The sequence below is a fragment of the Dendrobates tinctorius genome, unplaced genomic scaffold, assembly GCF_039654945.1.
Source record: "Dendrobates tinctorius isolate UK_male_01 unplaced genomic scaffold, ASM3965494v1 ptg000075l, whole genome shotgun sequence".
Taxonomy (NCBI): domain Eukaryota; kingdom Metazoa; phylum Chordata; class Amphibia; order Anura; family Dendrobatidae; genus Dendrobates; species Dendrobates tinctorius.
The window spans coordinates 38,847,204-38,864,798 of NW_027361743.1; the positions used below are offsets into that span (position 1 = coordinate 38,847,204).

The 17,595-nt window shown below is 43.1% G+C and overlaps 1 protein-coding gene across 1 annotated transcript in view; it reads left to right on the forward strand.

The window, feature by feature from the left end:
• Positions 1–17,595, forward strand: part of RXFP2 (relaxin family peptide receptor 2) — a 391,242-nt gene that overhangs the window by 350,919 nt on the left and 22,728 nt on the right. Inside the window, exons 11-14 of the mRNA XM_073583177.1 lie at positions 3,352–3,423; positions 11,030–11,101; positions 13,072–13,140; positions 15,277–15,348. Of these exons, the coding sequence (XP_073439278.1) occupies positions 3,352–3,423; positions 11,030–11,101; positions 13,072–13,140; positions 15,277–15,348 (285 nt within the window). The remainder of the gene's footprint in view (positions 1–3,351; positions 3,424–11,029; positions 11,102–13,071; positions 13,141–15,276; positions 15,349–17,595) is intronic.

The window sequence follows — 17,595 nt, forward strand, 5'->3', positions numbered from 1 at the left end:
TCTGGCTATCCTCGCGTTTCGCTCTTATAAATTGGGTCCACGTTATATTGGGCCTTTTGAGATTTTGAGTCGCATCAACGACGTGGCCTATAAACTAAAGCTAATTGCCTCTCTGCGAATTCCCAATACCTTCCACATCTCGCTCCTCAAACCCACAGTATTTAATCGCTTTCACCCAGCCTCCTCCCGCGCCCCTCAACCTAGCACCGCAGAAGACATCTTTGATGTCAAGGACATCTTGGCAAAGAAGACCGTCAGGGGTAGGACCTTTTTTCTTATTGATTGGAAAGGGTTCGGTCCTGAGGAGAGGTCATGGGAACCCCAAGAAAACATCAATGCCCCTCATATCATGAGAAAATTCTTGTCCCGCCTTAAGAGGGAGGGGAGTAAGAGAGGGGGTACTGTTGCGCCCGCCGGCGCTCACCTGGGGTCCTCCTCCTGCCGGCGCCCCCCCTCTCCGCTCTCGCGCTGTCTGGCTTTGCAGGGGTTCGGAGCGTCGGAGGTCCGCGCATGCGCGCTCGCCCTTCCTCGGCCTCTGTGCATCCTGGGGGCACGTAACCCGGTGGCTCCGCCCCCATCATGGCGGCACCCACCGGGTATTTCAGCTGGGCGTCTGGACAGGTAAGGGTGGTTTCACATTAGCGCTTTTTAAGCGCACGCACGGCCGGGGGTAGCTCCGCCCCCGAGCCGGCTCTCTGCCCGGCATGCCCGCCCCTTGCTTGTAGCGCCGCCTCCTAGCGCACAGCGGCGCCTGCGATCGGCGCACCCTATCTTTAGCATAGGGTGCGCAGATCGTGCGCAGGCCGTGCGCTAGTTGCGCTTTGACTTGCGCTGCGCACTTTTGAAATCCGAAAAGTTTGATTTTGGCGCGCACGGCGCACCGTCAAAAGTGCGCAGCGCAGGTCAAAGCGCAACTAGCATACGACCTGCGCACGATCTGCGCACCCTATGCTAAAGATAGGGTGCGCCGATCGCAGGCGGCGCTGTGCGCTAGGAGGTGGCGCTACAAGCAAGGGGCGGGCATGCCGGGCAGAGAGCCGGCTCGGGGGCGGAGCTACCCCCGGCCGTGCGTGCGCTTAAAAAGCGCTAATGTGAAACCACACTAAGACGCCTGTTTGTCTTAGCCCGTGGTGCCTGCTATCCTTGCGCAGCGTCACCCTTGGCCATCAGGTCCCCGCGCACCCTCTGTGCTGCGCTCTCCTGTATCTCTGCCTTTGTCCCATCTGTAGCCTGCTCCCGTGTCTCCCTGTCTCTGCCTACCGTCCTCCTTGATTCCTCTGCTTCCTCCTCCTGTGTTCCCCGTGCCGGTCCCTCTCCTGTACCTCTGCCCTATTGTTGCCTGCCTCCTGTATTTTACGCTCCTTCCCCTGTCTCGTTCCTTGTCTCATTTCCCAGGCCCAGCCTTTCCTAACCCCCTTTCCCTCATCTTCCTTTCAGCTTCTGGTCCTGGTTCCGTCCTGACCCTTCGGGCTTCCACAGCCTGCCTCCTGTTACTTTGGATCTACTCTACCCCTCGTATACCTTCCCACACTCTGATCTGCTCTCCTGTATTTACCCTGGGTTGTCCCTTTGGTTCCGGCTGTCGTGGTTCCATCTCCCTTGAGCCTGCCCCTAACACTCCCTGTATAGGGGATAGTCATCACCTGGTCCGCTCGCCCTCGGGGGGCTCTGGAGCCATGACCCAGAGGGTCCACTCTCGGGTTTTCTACCTAGAAACCCTAACACATACACACACACGTACTCACATACGCACGTTCTCACAAACACACACACACGTACTCACAAACACACACGTACTGACATACACACACGTACTCACATACACACACACGTACTCACATACACACACACGTACTCACATATACACGCACATGTACTCACATATACACAAACATACTCACATACACACACACACATGTACTCACATCTCCAGCACAGGCCGCAAACTACCCTCTTTCCTGCCGACTGTGACTGCACGGAGGTGGGTGGGCAGGAAGCTGTGGGACACACACACACGTACGTTCACACACACGTACTCACACACATACACACATGTACACACATATATATGTACTCACACACACACACACGTACACACACACACTTCCCTCCTGATGAGATAGCATTGGGCACACCTCTAGTTAAAAAATAAATAGGATAGATAGTAATAACATATCATTTATATTAATATATTTTAAGGTGGCAGCCGAACTGTTGCTTCAACAGTTTTTTGGTTTCTTCCTGGGATTACTGTTGCATATTGGCCTGTACCAGGTGCTTAATCAGGTCCTCCATGGCTTCAGACCGTGCTTGCAAAGCTATCAATGCATTCACCAAGAACGTACACTGCAATGACCTGTGCTACTTGGGATTAGCTGCCCTCATTCGAAGCACCAATTATAAAGGACCATATCTCTGGTAGACGCTGGTGCATGCACAAGGATCCAGTTCTTTGTTTCAAAACAATTGAGCAGTTTATTAAATGAGCATAAACTGTCTAGATTAACAAAGCAAAACAGCATTTTCCAACACAAATGGATAACATAAAAGTAAATAGTCTATTTAGAGGTGTGAGCTCACCTGTTCAGACAAACTCATTGCTTCCAGGATTTGACTAAAGCCCCCTTCTCACATAGCGAGATCGCTACATGTGACACGCAGCAGCGACCGCCCCCGCTGGATATCGCTGATTGTGCTGGAATATCTTTGGCCATTTTTTCACCGTTGGAGTCCCGCTGGCCAGCGCGCAGCGCTGTGTTTGACGCCTACGAGCGACCTCGTTGGCTACGCAGAACTCAGGGATGCAGGCGGAAATCGTTAAAAGCTGCTGTGTGACAAGGTACCAACGACCGGCGAGGTCATTACAAGGATCATTGCTGCGTCGCTGAAGAGATCTGCCTGTTTGGCAGCTTACTAGCGACCATTTAGCGACACACCAGCAATCCTTTCCAGGTCGTATAGTTGTCGGAATCGCTGGTGCGTCACTAAGTGTAACAGGACCCTAACACCAAGACAATGAATTAGGCAGCTAATCTGCCTTATATAACCCTTTCCACATCCTGGATCTGGTAGTAAGGGAACGGCCAGTCCCAACCAGCTCTATGGTCTTTCCTAAAGCCCGGACCCAAACTACGAACCCATTAAAAAAGACTCTCAGCATTATACATGCTGGAACCTGCTTCTCTGGATCCTACATTACCGAGGCTTCGTACCTCGGTGACACGTAACTCCCATCCAGGACTTTCCAGCTGCCAACTTACAATACATATACATTATTATTATTATACATTATGTACTACATAACCATTGTATGCTTTGTTAACTATATGCATATGTTTTTTTTTCCCTTAGGTTTCTCCGTGGAAACAGAATCAAATTGGTAAAAGAAAATATCTTTTCATCTTTGAGGAGTTTAGCAGAAATGTAAGAAATCCCGCCAGTAAAGGAACATACCATTTACTGTAAAAATGTACATTCCACTATGGTCATAAAATGTCTCACAGATGTAGATAAACAGGAAAACTGGTACTGGCAAGTTGCTGGCTATAAAATATGCCCCTAAGGTTTTAACTGTTCACCACATTACACTTTATTTTGTAGAAATTTATTGTAAAACTTTTGCAAACAACTCTATAAATTTGGGATTGGACATTGTTTCTTCTTTCTACATCTGAAAAATAAATCATACTGTCCTTTTGGAACCTATCTTGTAGGCTATTAGAAGGATTTGTGCTCCTTAGGCTAATTACAGGGTTTCCTGCTAATTAGTGGGAAACCTTCCAACAACTTTTGAGTTCCCGTGTAGAAACACCACAGGAGGAATAAAACAATGGGCTATTCATGTAATGTATATGAGTGAAATTCTCTTTGTTGTTCTCAATCTGTACTCTTAAGGTACTGTCACACTTAGCGATGTACCAGCGATCCCGACCAGCGATATGACGCAGTCAGGATCGCTGGTACATCGCTAAGTGGTCGCTAGTGAGCTGCCACACAGGCAGATCTCACCAGCGACATCGCTGGGGACGGGGGTCGCTACTTATGTCACACTAGGCGATCCTGACGTCCTCCCGCCCGGCTCTACGCTCGTCGCTCGTCTCTTCACAGGAAGTGCCGCAGGAAGTTGACGAAGAGAAGCGGTCCTGAACGTTCTCGCGCGATCAGCGATAACCAGCGGGGGAGCGGGTCGTAGGTAAGTATCACACTCAGCGATGTCGCTAGCAATATCGCTTAGTGTGACAGTACCTTTAGAGATGGAGATATTGTTTGTAATGCAGAATTCCCTAATACAGCATTTGTAAACGGGTTTCTAAACCAGGCAATCTCTCATAATATACTCAAATGGTCGTTCTTTACTAGTTGCAAAAAGTTTATAACTAATTGCATATTGGCAGAACTGCGCATCCTTTGCTAGAGTGTTTAAGTGTGGAGGGAGCTCAGGAGCTGAGCTTCTTTCACCCATGGTAGATGCCGGCGGTGTAACAGCATCTCTCTCTAACAGCAGCAGCTGGAGCTGAGCCTCAATCACCGCAGGTATAGCGAATCTGTCAGTATGCTCAATCTTCTAAACTGTTTATATGGGCATGTAGGTCATAGGAAGCTGAATAAAAAAAATACATTGATATCAGCGATCTGATTCATGAGAAATCCAGGTTTTTTTTAATATGTAAATGTGCTGTTAAGATCGATGGGCCGGACATAGATCTCAGTAAGAATCTGCCTCCAGAACTTATTTTAAATGGAAGGGGGAGTAACCAATGTGCCACACGTAGATCAGGAGAGAAGACTGTCAGTCATTACATGTCTCACACTGGTAACACCTCCTTTCAGTTATACTAAGCTTTGGAATTAGATTCTCGGTGAGATCTATGTCCGACCCTGTTACATACAAAGAAAAATGTGGATTACTCTGGAATAAGACATCAGATTGCAGATATCAAAGTATAATTTGATTCACCTTTTTGTGACCTACATGCTCATTTAGACAGTTTAGGGGGGGTTCGGCCTACTGACAGTCCCTCATAACACATTTGTGGGGTGTCGATCATTTACAAATGAGGACTAAAAAATAGAGTAAAAAGTTACAAATATTTTAAAAAACATTAAAAAACATATCTTCCTGTCCCCCCATTAAAAATAAAGATATTAAATAAACATATAAACATACTTTCTATCAAATCATCTCTAAACCTTGAGGCTATGTGCACACGTTGCGGATTTTTAGCGTTTTTGCCGCGTTTTTTCGCCGAGAAAAAGCTGCGTAAACGCTAAAAATATGCAACCCATTGAATTCAATAGCATTCCGAACATGCTGTGCTAATGCTGTGTATTTTTCCGCGGTGGGATCGCATCGCGGAAAATTACGCAGCATGGTCATTCTTTTTGCGGAATTGCGGCGATTCCGCAAACGTAGGAATGCATTGTTCCGCTTACTTTCCTCACGTGGCTGAGCCCACCATGCGCAAAGTAAGCGGAAAATGTGCGGATGGTACCCAGGTTCTGGAGGAGAGGAGATTCTCCTCCAGGCTCTGGGTACCATATCCCTGTAAAAAAAAAAGAATTAAAATAAAAAATCGTGATATTCTCACCTTCCGGCGTCCCCTGCAGCCTTCCCGCCTGTCATCCACACTCCCGGCATCTTCCGTTCCCAGTGATGCCTTGCGACAATGACCTTTGATGATGTAGCGGTCTCGCGAGAACACTACGGTGTCGCAAGACCGTTACGTCATCAAAGGTCATTGTCACAAGGCATCGCTGGGAGCGGGACTTGCCGGGAGCATCGCTGATCACTGGGGACGCTGCGTGGGACGCCAGAAGGTGAGAATATCACAATTTTTAATTTTTTTTATTATTTTAAACTTTATATCTTTTTACTACTGATGCTGCATAGGCAACCTCAATAGTAAAAAGTTGGTCACACTAGTCAAACACTATGTTTGACGAGTGTGACCAACCTGTCAATCAGTTTTCCAAGCGATGCTACAGATCGCTTGGAAAACGCTAGCATTCTGCAAGCTAATTACGCTTGCAAATCGCTAGTTTTTCGTGGGAATTACGCATGCGGATTTCTCGCGTATTTCCTGCGGCAGGGAGTTGCGGAATTGCCATGGAAATTTTCACGGGAATTCCGAACGTGGGAACATAGCCTCAGTCTATCAAAATATAAAACTAATTAAAGGTGTGATCCAATACCTTTACTGCCCTTTATAAATATCTATCTGCTGAGTGCAGACGGAGTTTTTAGCCCTGCGGATTTTTCCATGCAGAATGGAAGAAATCCGCAGGTCAAATGACCTGCATTTTTCCTGTGGATTTCTTCCATTTTTCCTGCGGTTTCCTAGCGGTTTTTCACTGCGGACTCCCCCTTGCGGATTTGGAGACAGGGGAGGTAGAAAACCGCACAAAACTAGTGACATGCTGCGGATTTTGTACCGCAGGAAAACCACGCGGAAAAATCTGCAGCGTCTGCACAGCAGGTTTTTTTTTCATTGATTTTAAGGCTACTGTACATCACAATGCGGATATGCAACGTTTCTGCGCGGTAAAATCTGCTGCGGATCCGCTGCAAATCTGCATCGTGTGCACACAGCCTAAAGAAGCACTCCTCCTCCTCCCATCAAATTTTTTATCCTCTTAAAGGGAATCTGTCACCCTTTCTTTGCTCTATGAGCTGCTGGCATTGACATCAGGGGCTTATCTACAGCATTCTGTAATGCTGTAGATAAGCCCCCGATGTAACTTGAAAGATAAGAAAAACACGTTAGATTATACTCACCGGGGGGGCTGTCCGGTCTGATGGGTGTCGCGTTCTCTTCTTCCCTTCCTGTCGTGGCTCCGGCTCAAGCGCACTGCTCTGCCCTGTTGAGGGCAGAGCAGAGTCCTGCAGTGCGCAGACGTCTGGAGAGGTCCAATGGCTGTCGCCACAGTCACATAGACAGGAGAAAATCCAGCTTGTGAGCAAACTTTTTTCTTTACTCACCAAAGTGCTCAGTAGAGGTTAAAACAGAATCAGCCATGCAACTTACATATGTGATATCGATGCGTTTAGGGTGACTGCACACTCTTAATCACGATGTCTGACATTTTGGTGAGTAATTATTTTTTTGCTAAGTTCCAATGAGAACATTGTTGTGCTGATTAATTAGCATAGTTGCTTGTTTAAAACAATGCCACAGTTTCTGCTTCTGACACTGCCATCTCTTTCTCTGAAATGAGATATCATGAGGGGAAGGTGATAGAAGCAGGGTGAGTGCCACCAGCACCGCCCAACAGCTTTTATCACCACTCTGAAATGAAGTGTTAGCAGGGGTAGGCACTAGTGAAACTCACCCTGCTTCTATCACTGCCACCTGATGACATCTGGTATCAGAAAAAGTGGCGGCTATTGAAGATGTTTGAGGCAAGGACAAAAGTGTGGTGGTGGAAACAGAAAATGGGGGCGGTGGGCACAGATGAAGAGTGGTAGCAGCTGCTGAATCTGCAATCACTTCTCCATCACCTTCCCTGAAGTCACCGAAGCACTGCCCATCGCAAAGAAGAAAACTCAGAACATCAGTGGAAAAAATGTCACATATATCCCTAAATAGTATTAACAAAACTAAAGAAGCACTAATATGGTTTTATCGGCAGAAAAATAAAAAGTAATGGCTCTTGGAAGAAGAGTAGGAGTGAAAAACAAAAGTGCAAAAATTTATTGTACTACATAGTAACATAGTTAGTAAGGCCGAAAAAAGACATTAGTCCATCCAGTTCAGCCTATAAAATTCTGTCAGAATAAATCCCCAGATCTACGTCCTTCTAAAGAACCTAACAATAGCTGTAAGATACAATATCGTTACGCTCCAGGAAGACATCCAGGCCTCTCTTGAACCCTTCGACTGAGTTCGCCATCACCACCTCCTCACGCAGGGAATTCCAGATTCTCACTGCCTTAACTGTAAAGAACCCTCTTCTATGTTAGTGGAAAAACCTTTTCTCCTCCAGACGCAGAGAATGCCCCCTTGTGACCGTCACCTTCCTTGGTATAAACAGATCCTCGGAGAGATATTTGTATTGTCCCCTTATATACTTATACATGGTTACTAGATCGCCCCTCAGTGGTCTTTTTTCTAGACTAAATAATCCTAATTTTGCTAATCTCTCTGGGTATTGTAGTTCCCCATCCCCTTTATTAATTTTGTTGCCCTCTTTTGTACCCGCTCTAGTTCTATTATATCCTTCCTGAGCACCGGTGCTCAAAACTGTACACAGTACTCCATATGCGGTCTAACGAGAGTTTTGTACAGAGGCAGTATAATGCTCTCATCATGTGTATCCAGACCTCTTTTAATGCACCCCATGATCCTGTTTGCCTTGGCAGCCGCTGCCTGGCACTGGCTGCTCCAGGTAAGTTTATCATTAACTAGGATCCCCAAGTCCTTCTCCATGCCAGATTTACCCAGTGGTTTACCATTCAGTGTGTAATGGTGATATTGATTCCTTCTTCCCATGTGTATAACCTTACATTTATCATTGTTAAACTGCATCTGCCACCTTTCGGCCAAAGTTCCCAACTTTTCCAGATCCATCTGTAGCAGAATACTATCTTCTCTTGTATTGACTGCTTTACATAGTATTGTATCATCTGCAAATATCGATATTTTACTGTGCAAACCTTCTACCAGATCGTTAATAAATATGTTGAAGAGAATAGGTACCAACACCGACCCCTGCGGTACCCCACTGGTCACAGCGACCCAGTTAGAGAATATACCATTTATAACCACCCTCTGCTTTCTATCACTAAGCCAGTTACTTACCCATTTACAGCATTCTCATTTTGTGTACCAACCTCTTGTGAGGCACGGTATCAAGCGCTTTGGAAAAATCAAGATATACCACATCCAATGACTCACCTTGGTCCAGTCTATAGCTTACCTCTTCATAAAAACTGATTAGATTGGTTTCATAGGAGCGATTCTTCATAACCCATGCTGATATGGTGTTAAACAGTTATTGTCATTGAGATAATCCAGAATAACATCCCTCAGAAACCCTTCAAATATTTTATCAACAATAGAGGTTAGACTTACTGGCCTATAATTTCCAGGTTCACTTTTAGAGCCCTTTTTGAATATTGGTACCACATTTTCTATGCGCCAGTCCTGTGGAACAGAGCCCGTCGCTATAGAGTCTCTAAATGTAAGAAATAATGGATTGTCTATTACATTACTTAGTTCTCTTAGTACTCGTGGGTGTATGCCATCTGGACCAAGAGATTTATCTATTTTAATCTTATTTAGCCGGTTTTGCACCTCTTCTTGGGTTAGATTGGTGACCCTTAATATAGGGTTTTCTTTGTTTCTCGGCATTTCACCTAGCATTTCACTTTCCACCGTGAATACCGTGGAGAAGAAGGTGTTTAATATATTAGCTTTTTCCTCATCATCTACAACCATACTTTCCTCACAATTTTTTAATGGGCCTACACTTTCATTTTTGATTCTTTTACTATTGATATAGTTGAAGAACAGCTTGGGATTAGTTTTACTCTCCTTAGCAATGTGCTTCTCTGTTTCCTTTTTGGCAACTTTAATTATTTTTTTAGATAAAGAATTTTTCTCCTTATAGTTTTTTAGAGCTTCAACGGTGCCATCCTGCTCTAGTAGTTTAAATGCTTTCTTTTTACTGTTAATTGCCCCTCTTACTTTTTCGTTTAGCCACATTGGGTTTTTCCTTTTTCTTGTCCTTTTATTCCCACAAGGTATAAACCGCTTACAGTGCCTATTAAGGATGTTCTTAACCATTTCCCATTTATTTTCTGTATTCTTATTTCTGAGGACATTGTCCCAGTCAACCAGATTAAGGGCATCTCTAAGCTGGTCAAACTTTGCCTTCCTAAAGTTCAGTGTTTTTGGGACTCCCTGACATGTCCCCCTAGCGAAAGACAAGTGAAACTGTACAATATTGTGGTCGCTATTTCTTAGATGCCCAACAACCTGCAGATTTGTTATTCTGTCAGGTCTGTTAGAGAGTATTAGGTCTAAAAGTGCTGCTCCTCTGATTGGATTCTGCACCAATTGTGAAAGATAATTATTCTTGGCTATTAGCAGAAACCTGAGCCTTTATGGGTTTCGCAGCTCTTTGTTTCCCAGTGAATATCCGGGTAGATAAAGTCCCCCATAACAAGGACCTCATTATGGTTTGCAGCTTCATCCATCTGCCATAGGCTGCTTTCACACATCCGGCTTTTTGAATCCGGCACGATGCAGCGAAATTTGGAACAACCGGATCCGGCACCGGATCCGGTTTTCTCCCATAGAGTTGTATTGTCGCCGCACCGTGCCGGATGGGTATGCAGCGCATCTGGTTTTTGCCGGATACGGCAAAAAGTAGCCTTCCGGCATCTGCAAAAAATGTTCGCTGCAGCGTTTTTTGACAGCGCCGGACCGGTTTTTCTCAGAGCGCGTGCGCGGAGACTCTGAGTCTCGCGCTGCTCTTTTAAATATGGGTGCCACCGTATCCAGCCACACAGGCATCCGGTGTCTCCGGCACATCCCAGATCCGCCCCTACGGCTTTTTGCCGCACGGCGCCGGAGACACAAAGCCGGATGTGTGAAAGAAGCCTTAGTAGTAAACTAATTTCCACATCTACAGCTCATATGGGCTCTTTTCTTTCTCACTTCTTCTGACAGTAAAATGAGAGGTGTGTGTTCTCTTTCTCTCTCTCTTCTCCTCTTCCTTGGTGAAAAAGGGGAGGAGGAGCTCAGACACGACGAGAACCAATGTTCTGTTGGATCTACAGTATGTCAGCAGCACAGCCAGCTAGGTAAAGGATTTACACAGACTCAAAGTTGAACAAAACTGCTTAACTTTGCATTTTTTACAAAAGTTTTCATAACCTTGTGGGCAGGGAAAAAAGAAATAGCATGTAGTGTTTACACAGAATCTTACACATGTAATTATGATTCATTTGCATTTTGGTGTAGTACATCATTTGCATATTGAATTGAAAAATATTTCTGCTTTCTGTATTCTGTTTTTTTCGTAGAGATTTGTCAAATAATCTAATCACAGATGTGCCACTCTCGAGTTTTAAAGAGCTGAAGCACTTGCAGAAACTGTAAGTACAAACGATGATTATACAATTTCGTCTCAGAAATGTATTAGTAATACATATGCCAACCCTGTTATTGTTTCAAGCTATATGGACATGACCATGGAGAAAAGTTAGTCCTCTTTTTCACCATTTATAGACAGTGTAGGGAATCAAAGCTCTTTAGAATTTGCCAGGTCCACACAAGCACAAAGTTTCTTGGTGCAACAGGATGATTTATTAAAGTCCATAAACTCCTGTAGGAGTACAAACAAAAGCAGGTTTTTTCCAGCACAAATGTAACAGAAATTAAACAGACTGTGCAGTAGGCACAGTTATTTCAGTGCTGACTCACCCAAACCGAATAATGTCCAGCTCTGAATCTCTATCAGAGAGTAAGGAAAGATGTATATCTTTGTACCGTGTTAGCCAGTAGATAGAAAAATATTCAGAACTGAGAGTCCTCAGGGGTTAAAGTGGTAAAAGGTATCAACCACTGAGGACTCTCAATTCTGAATATTTTTCTATCAGAGAGTAAGCAACTTTGATAGGTCTTTTCACCTCCACACCACACCCACAGATAGACACCCACAGATAGACTCCCACACGGCTGAACTGCCTTAAATAGGCCTTTCAAATCCCAGAGTGGAGATATGGAAACAGCCAGTCCCACCCAGCTATTCTGGCAGCTCCTAAAACCCAGATCCAAAAAACTGGGTCCATTGAATAAAAAACCTCTTGGCAACTACATTGCTGGAGCGTTCTCTCCGGGCTTCACATCACCGAGGCTAACCACATCGATGGCACATGATTCCGATCCAGGACCTGTCAAGCTGCATCCTTACAAAGGGTTTTTCTAATAATATCAAAGTCTCTAATGTTTTAAGGTAGCAAAAAGAAATTCTGAATTCCCTGATGGTCTGAGGAACTGAAGGTTTTGTTTAGGGCATTTAAGGGGTCAGTGGTAGGGACAGATTTCTACTGGTGGGTGCAATTCTAAAAAGTGAGATCAATTAGGCTATCACCACATTTACTGCCTCGTAAAACTGGCCCTACTGAAAAGGCTGCTTATTGCTCTTCATGCTGCTTTCTCATCAGAAAACACCCTTAATTATTTCATCATATTTTAATTATCCAAAGACATTGCTGCTTCCTTCCAGAAACAGCACTCATGTTGTCTTTGGATGAGTCTAGTAGAAATAGAAAAAAGGTAGCCTAATGACATACACGTGCCTTTCCTCATAATTCTATGGGAAAGTAAAGCAAATTTCTGAAAAATTACATTTCGTTTTGGCCATTCCATTATATTCTTATTGGACTTCAGCTGCTCTTGTCATTTTACACTTATAACCTGACATGGTCAGATTTATTTTGAGGAAAATAAAACACCCCTCCCCTTTAGACCATTCAGGTGGGTTCTATTTAGCTGATTAAACCAAAAACTTCAGGTTACGGTATATGTAGCTCCAACCAAAAGTATCCAACATGGCAGATCAAAGCCTTGACAAGTCATCTTTAGGAAACAAATAACCTAGATGTCTAGAGTTATTTTACATATGAAAATAAATTCTTAAAATGAGCTCTGATCAAGCAAGAACGGTCACCAGACATGTATTTGCACTGGCAAAATTTGCATTCACTTTTGTATGAACATTCGTTTGTCATTTCGCTTTTCTTTACTCCTCTCATGCTTTTGCTAATATGTTTGACTAGCAGATTCGTGTTTGTGTGAGTAGATGTGCTGCCATAAATGATCATTTGTAGGTTAGCTTAAAAGATGCAATCAATGACAATGAATCAATGAGTTAATGATCGATGACATGTCTGCAATGGACAATAATTGGGAATCTCTGCTTTGGGCTGCCAAATTTCAGATGATGACTCCCCGATGTAAAAGGCTCTTTACTATCAGTATTATGATTATTGTCATGATTTACGCTCTACATGTACGGTAAATACCGCTATCTTGACCTAGATTTTTTCTTCTCTTTATACAGTAGTCTCAGTTGTAATCCGCTATCGCTCAGCAATGCTCAGTTTGAAACATTACCACATCTCCAATCATTGTGAGTACACATTTGCTAAAAAAACCAAACATTTGAGTATTTATAGTTTCCTGTTGTTTCTGCAGCTATGTGACCCACAGTTTTGAGCCATAAAATTCCTAAGATTCGTTGCTGTGAAGATTCATGGTGGCAGCATTGTGGATGAAATTTGACAAAATTTTATTCACACTCTGCACAATGTCAATTCAGGCTGTGAGTTTTAGACGTACCTTAAAGGTAATAGTGCGCTTCTATCTAACAGATCTTTTTTTATGGACTGCTTATCAGTGGTGGACACTATGGTCCCTATCTAAAGTCGACACCATGGTTACTAACTAAAGTCAACCACTGAGGACTCTCAATTCTGAATATTTTTCTATCTAAAGTCGGCAATTTTCTCACTGGTCTTGATGTGGGAGCATGTTGGAGTCAGACACTCCTGACTCTTTAAGAGGCGCATGCCTCTTATAGGGAATCTGTCACCCCTTTTTTCTAATATGAGCTGCTGGCACTGACATCAGGGGCTTATCTACAACATTCTGTAATGCTGTAGATAAGCCCCCGATGTAACCTGAAAGAGAAGAAAATGGAGTTATATTATACTCACCGGGGGGGCATCCGGTCTTGGTCCGATGGGTGTTGCAGTCCGGCGCCTCCCATCTTCATACGATGCCATCCTCTTCTTTCCTTCCTGTTGTGGCTCCGACGCAGGCGCACTGCTCTGCCCTGTTGAGGGCAGAGAAGAATACTGCAGTGCGCAGGTGCCGGACGTCTCCCGGTGCCTGCGCACTGCGCAGGAGCCGCGACAGGAAGGAAAGAAGAGGACGGCACTCCCCGGGTGAGTATAATCTAACTTTTTTCTTATCTTTCAGGTTAGATCAGGGGGCTTATCTACAGCATTACAGAATGCTGTAGATAAGCCCCTGATGACGGTGCCGGCAGCTCATATTGGAAAAAAGGGGTGACAGATTCCCTTTAATGAATCAATAGCACCTGATTGCATGAGCGCCGTCACACCACCTAATCCGGCAGTGTCACTGTGTCTCTGAAGTTGGGTGTATGTTTAGAAGATGGTTTCCGGTCATGAACAGTGTGCTTCTGAAGCGGCGGAGTGTACACCTGGTTGCAGAGGTGCAGTGAAGCTGTAGAAATGTGCAGCGGGCGTGCGCTAGATTTGCAAAGGATGACGACAGCTCCTGCAAATTCTGTTATCGTGCCCACAGGGGCCTAAAGACATGGAAAGAGTGGTGACAAGTCTGGGGCAACTAACGCCCCATCGACTAGTCAAAGCCCTCATTAGTATAGGAAATGGGGGGAATATAACTGCTTTTTTTTAGACCTTATTTCCACAGAAAATCGTTATACAGGGCTGATTAGGCAGGGAATTTACTCATAAATAAGTGAATGCTGCTGGGTTGGAGGGCATGAGGGATCTGACAGGTTCTCTTTAAAGGGTGAAGACCAGAGCAACCCCTGGGATCTAGCAAACAGAGTGGCTGGTGCCCACTGTAAGACCCAGACTGTACATATACCGAACAGGTTATGTAGAACAGCAATGAAAATGAGTGGGTGAAAGTTTCCTACCCTACTGATTACAGCTGAATTCATACCTATAGCAATGAGCTTATAATTAAGTCGTTTTCCTGTTGGGGGGGGGGTTGCCTTCAAGAAGTGATCCTTTTAATGCATTCAGCTTGTATTAACACAAAAAAAATTTCTAGCACGTGCAACGCTCTGTACAGCAAAATGAGCAGAAGCAAAAAATGTATTCATAAAACTCAACTAAAATTCTTTGGCCTTGGTGATTTTTCATTATGCATTGTATACAAGATTGAAAATACATCAAGAACTTGAGAGCAGAGATTCTGGAATAGTAAATAAATCTGCCATGGACCACCCTGAGTTGCGCAAAAACTTTCTAAATTTTGGCATTTTTTTCTAACAAGATTGTAGCAGCTTTGCCAAAAAATGGCGGCACAGGTTAAGAGTAAAACGGGGTTCCCCGCCTGTCAAATTCAGCAAGCGTGCAAGTATTTTTATGCCAGTAATGCTGCTCCAGTCCCTGACTGGAGTAGCATTTCTGTTTGAGGCGCACATCACTGAAAAGATGTGCCAAATTTATCTATAATGAATAAATGTTAACTTTGTTATTTATAGGGCACTGGAAAAAATTGAAATTCCAAATATAAGCACAAGAATGTTTGAGCCAATGAAGAATCTATCTCACATGTAAGTATCTGCAGGAAGAGTAACTATTGCGTGTGATAGAACCGTCATACACTTCCCACCGTAAACCTAATTTATCATGTACATTAATACTTGTATTCTAAATGACTTCTTTTATATTTTCCATATTGAATCATAACATTAGAGGTAATGTAAAGCTTTGGAGATATGGAAATAATAATCCACAACCATGGTAACAAATTCTAGACTTGTGTAATTAAATGCGACATCACTGGTGATTACAGGTGTCCTTGTTTTCGTGATTATTTTAGCATAATTATAGGATGGACACACAAATGTATTTTTGGAGAGATCAAAACAAAATGGAAAATTGATGCAGACCCACAGAATGCACAAGTTATCCATTCTGTTTTATCAGCATTTGGTATTAAGTCCAAAACTATTATTAACAAATACTTAATTTACACTTGATTCACCCCCAATTGCAAATTACGTTAGAAAAATAGGCAAACTCCCTGCTGTTTGCAATAAACAAATGAAGTAAGAACCATATCAACAGCTCAACACAACAAGTGGTTTCTCCAACTTCATCACAAAATGCCAATTTTACTGACTACTGCAGTCTACAAATTATTTCCTCCCTTCATGAAAAGAGTCTTCATCTTTAGTACTTAGTAAAGCACTTCTGGCTGTTATAACCTGCTGAATACATAATGCATAGCCAGACACCAACCTCCGGAAAGGTGCCTGAGGAATCGAATTCTCTAAAATGCTTGAGTTGTCAAGAAATAGGTCTAAAAAGTTAAGACAAGAAATCATTGCCTAGCCAGAAAAGGATACAAAAAAATAAAAGGCATTGAATGTTCCTAGAGATTCAGCTGGAAGCAGCATTTAAAGTTACAGGAACACTGACAACCCTACCTGCACAGAAAGAGAAAGGCATCACCGGCTTAGTTCAGATTCTTGAGGAGGCAATTGGTCAAAAACCATGAGAACTGCAAGAAAATTTGGTGTCAGCTGAAGTTTTAGATTGCACAGTAAGGCACATACTAAACACTGAAAGTTTGTATGCCAGAACTCCTCCAAGACTGACAAGAAAGCACAAGTGTACAAAATATAAATAAATAAAGATAAATCATATGAAAATAGTAACAATTGCAGTATTGTGGCCTCAGAAAAACGCCATGGCTAAAGCAGAAAGGCATGCATAAACAAATATTTTACTAAACCAACAGAAAATATGCAGGAATAGTTACCTAGTAGAAGCCGCAAGCCAGGGACTCACCAGACCCGACGCGCGTTTCGCTAAGGAAAGCTTTGTCCTTATTTATTTATATTTTGTATACTTGTGCTTTCCGGTCTTCATTATGGACTAAGCGGCTTTAATGTTTTTATAACATCTGTTTGCACATATATTTTTTGTTATATGTACTGATATGGGCATTTGCACTTTATAACATATAATATCTGCATTTATGCATTGTATGTTTTGCCATATTTAGACATATCCACCATTTTCTCCTGTACTTTGTCACCCCCCATTAGTGTTTTTATTCCTTTTATGAACCATTGGGGTTCCTATTTTATTGATTGTAAACAATAAAACTTTATTCATTTAATGGCATCATTGTTGGTGTTGCTTATGTGATAGTTTTCTTGCTTTATCGTGGCAAATATATGACTTGAGTTCACGTTCTTTGGTGTTTATTAGAAAAAAAAAAATCGATACAAGTTTAGTATCATTATAATAACACTGATCTGAAAAATAATGTTCCCAGGACACTTTTACCGTACAAGGAACTCTGTGAAAAACCAAATTAAAAAAAGCAAATGGTGTACAGTAATTGCTTTTTTTAACCATTTCATCCTACTTGGAATTTTGCTTGGTTTGTTTTACAGTACATTGCATGGCAAATTGATTGATGTCAATCAAAACTACAGCTTGTCATGCAAGAAAAAACCTTCAAATATTAACATTTATTGAAAAAGAAAAATGTTATGGCTTTCAGAGTAAGTTGAGGAAAAAAATCAAAGCCCAAAAACAAAAAAAAATCCAGAGTAAACAGGGGAGAAAAACTCTTTGTACAAGCTCTGCGATCATAGTCCCCTAATACTGTGGCTTCATGTTCTTGTAGTTTGCAATGTTCTGCATCCATGTAAATTGTGGGTGTCCAAGCTTACCACCCACCATTAATGGCATGTTGTGACAAAATGCATGCTCCTCAATAGATCATGTGTTTATGTGTGATTTGAATAGGTAGAATTTTTTATTTAATTTTAATATTCATT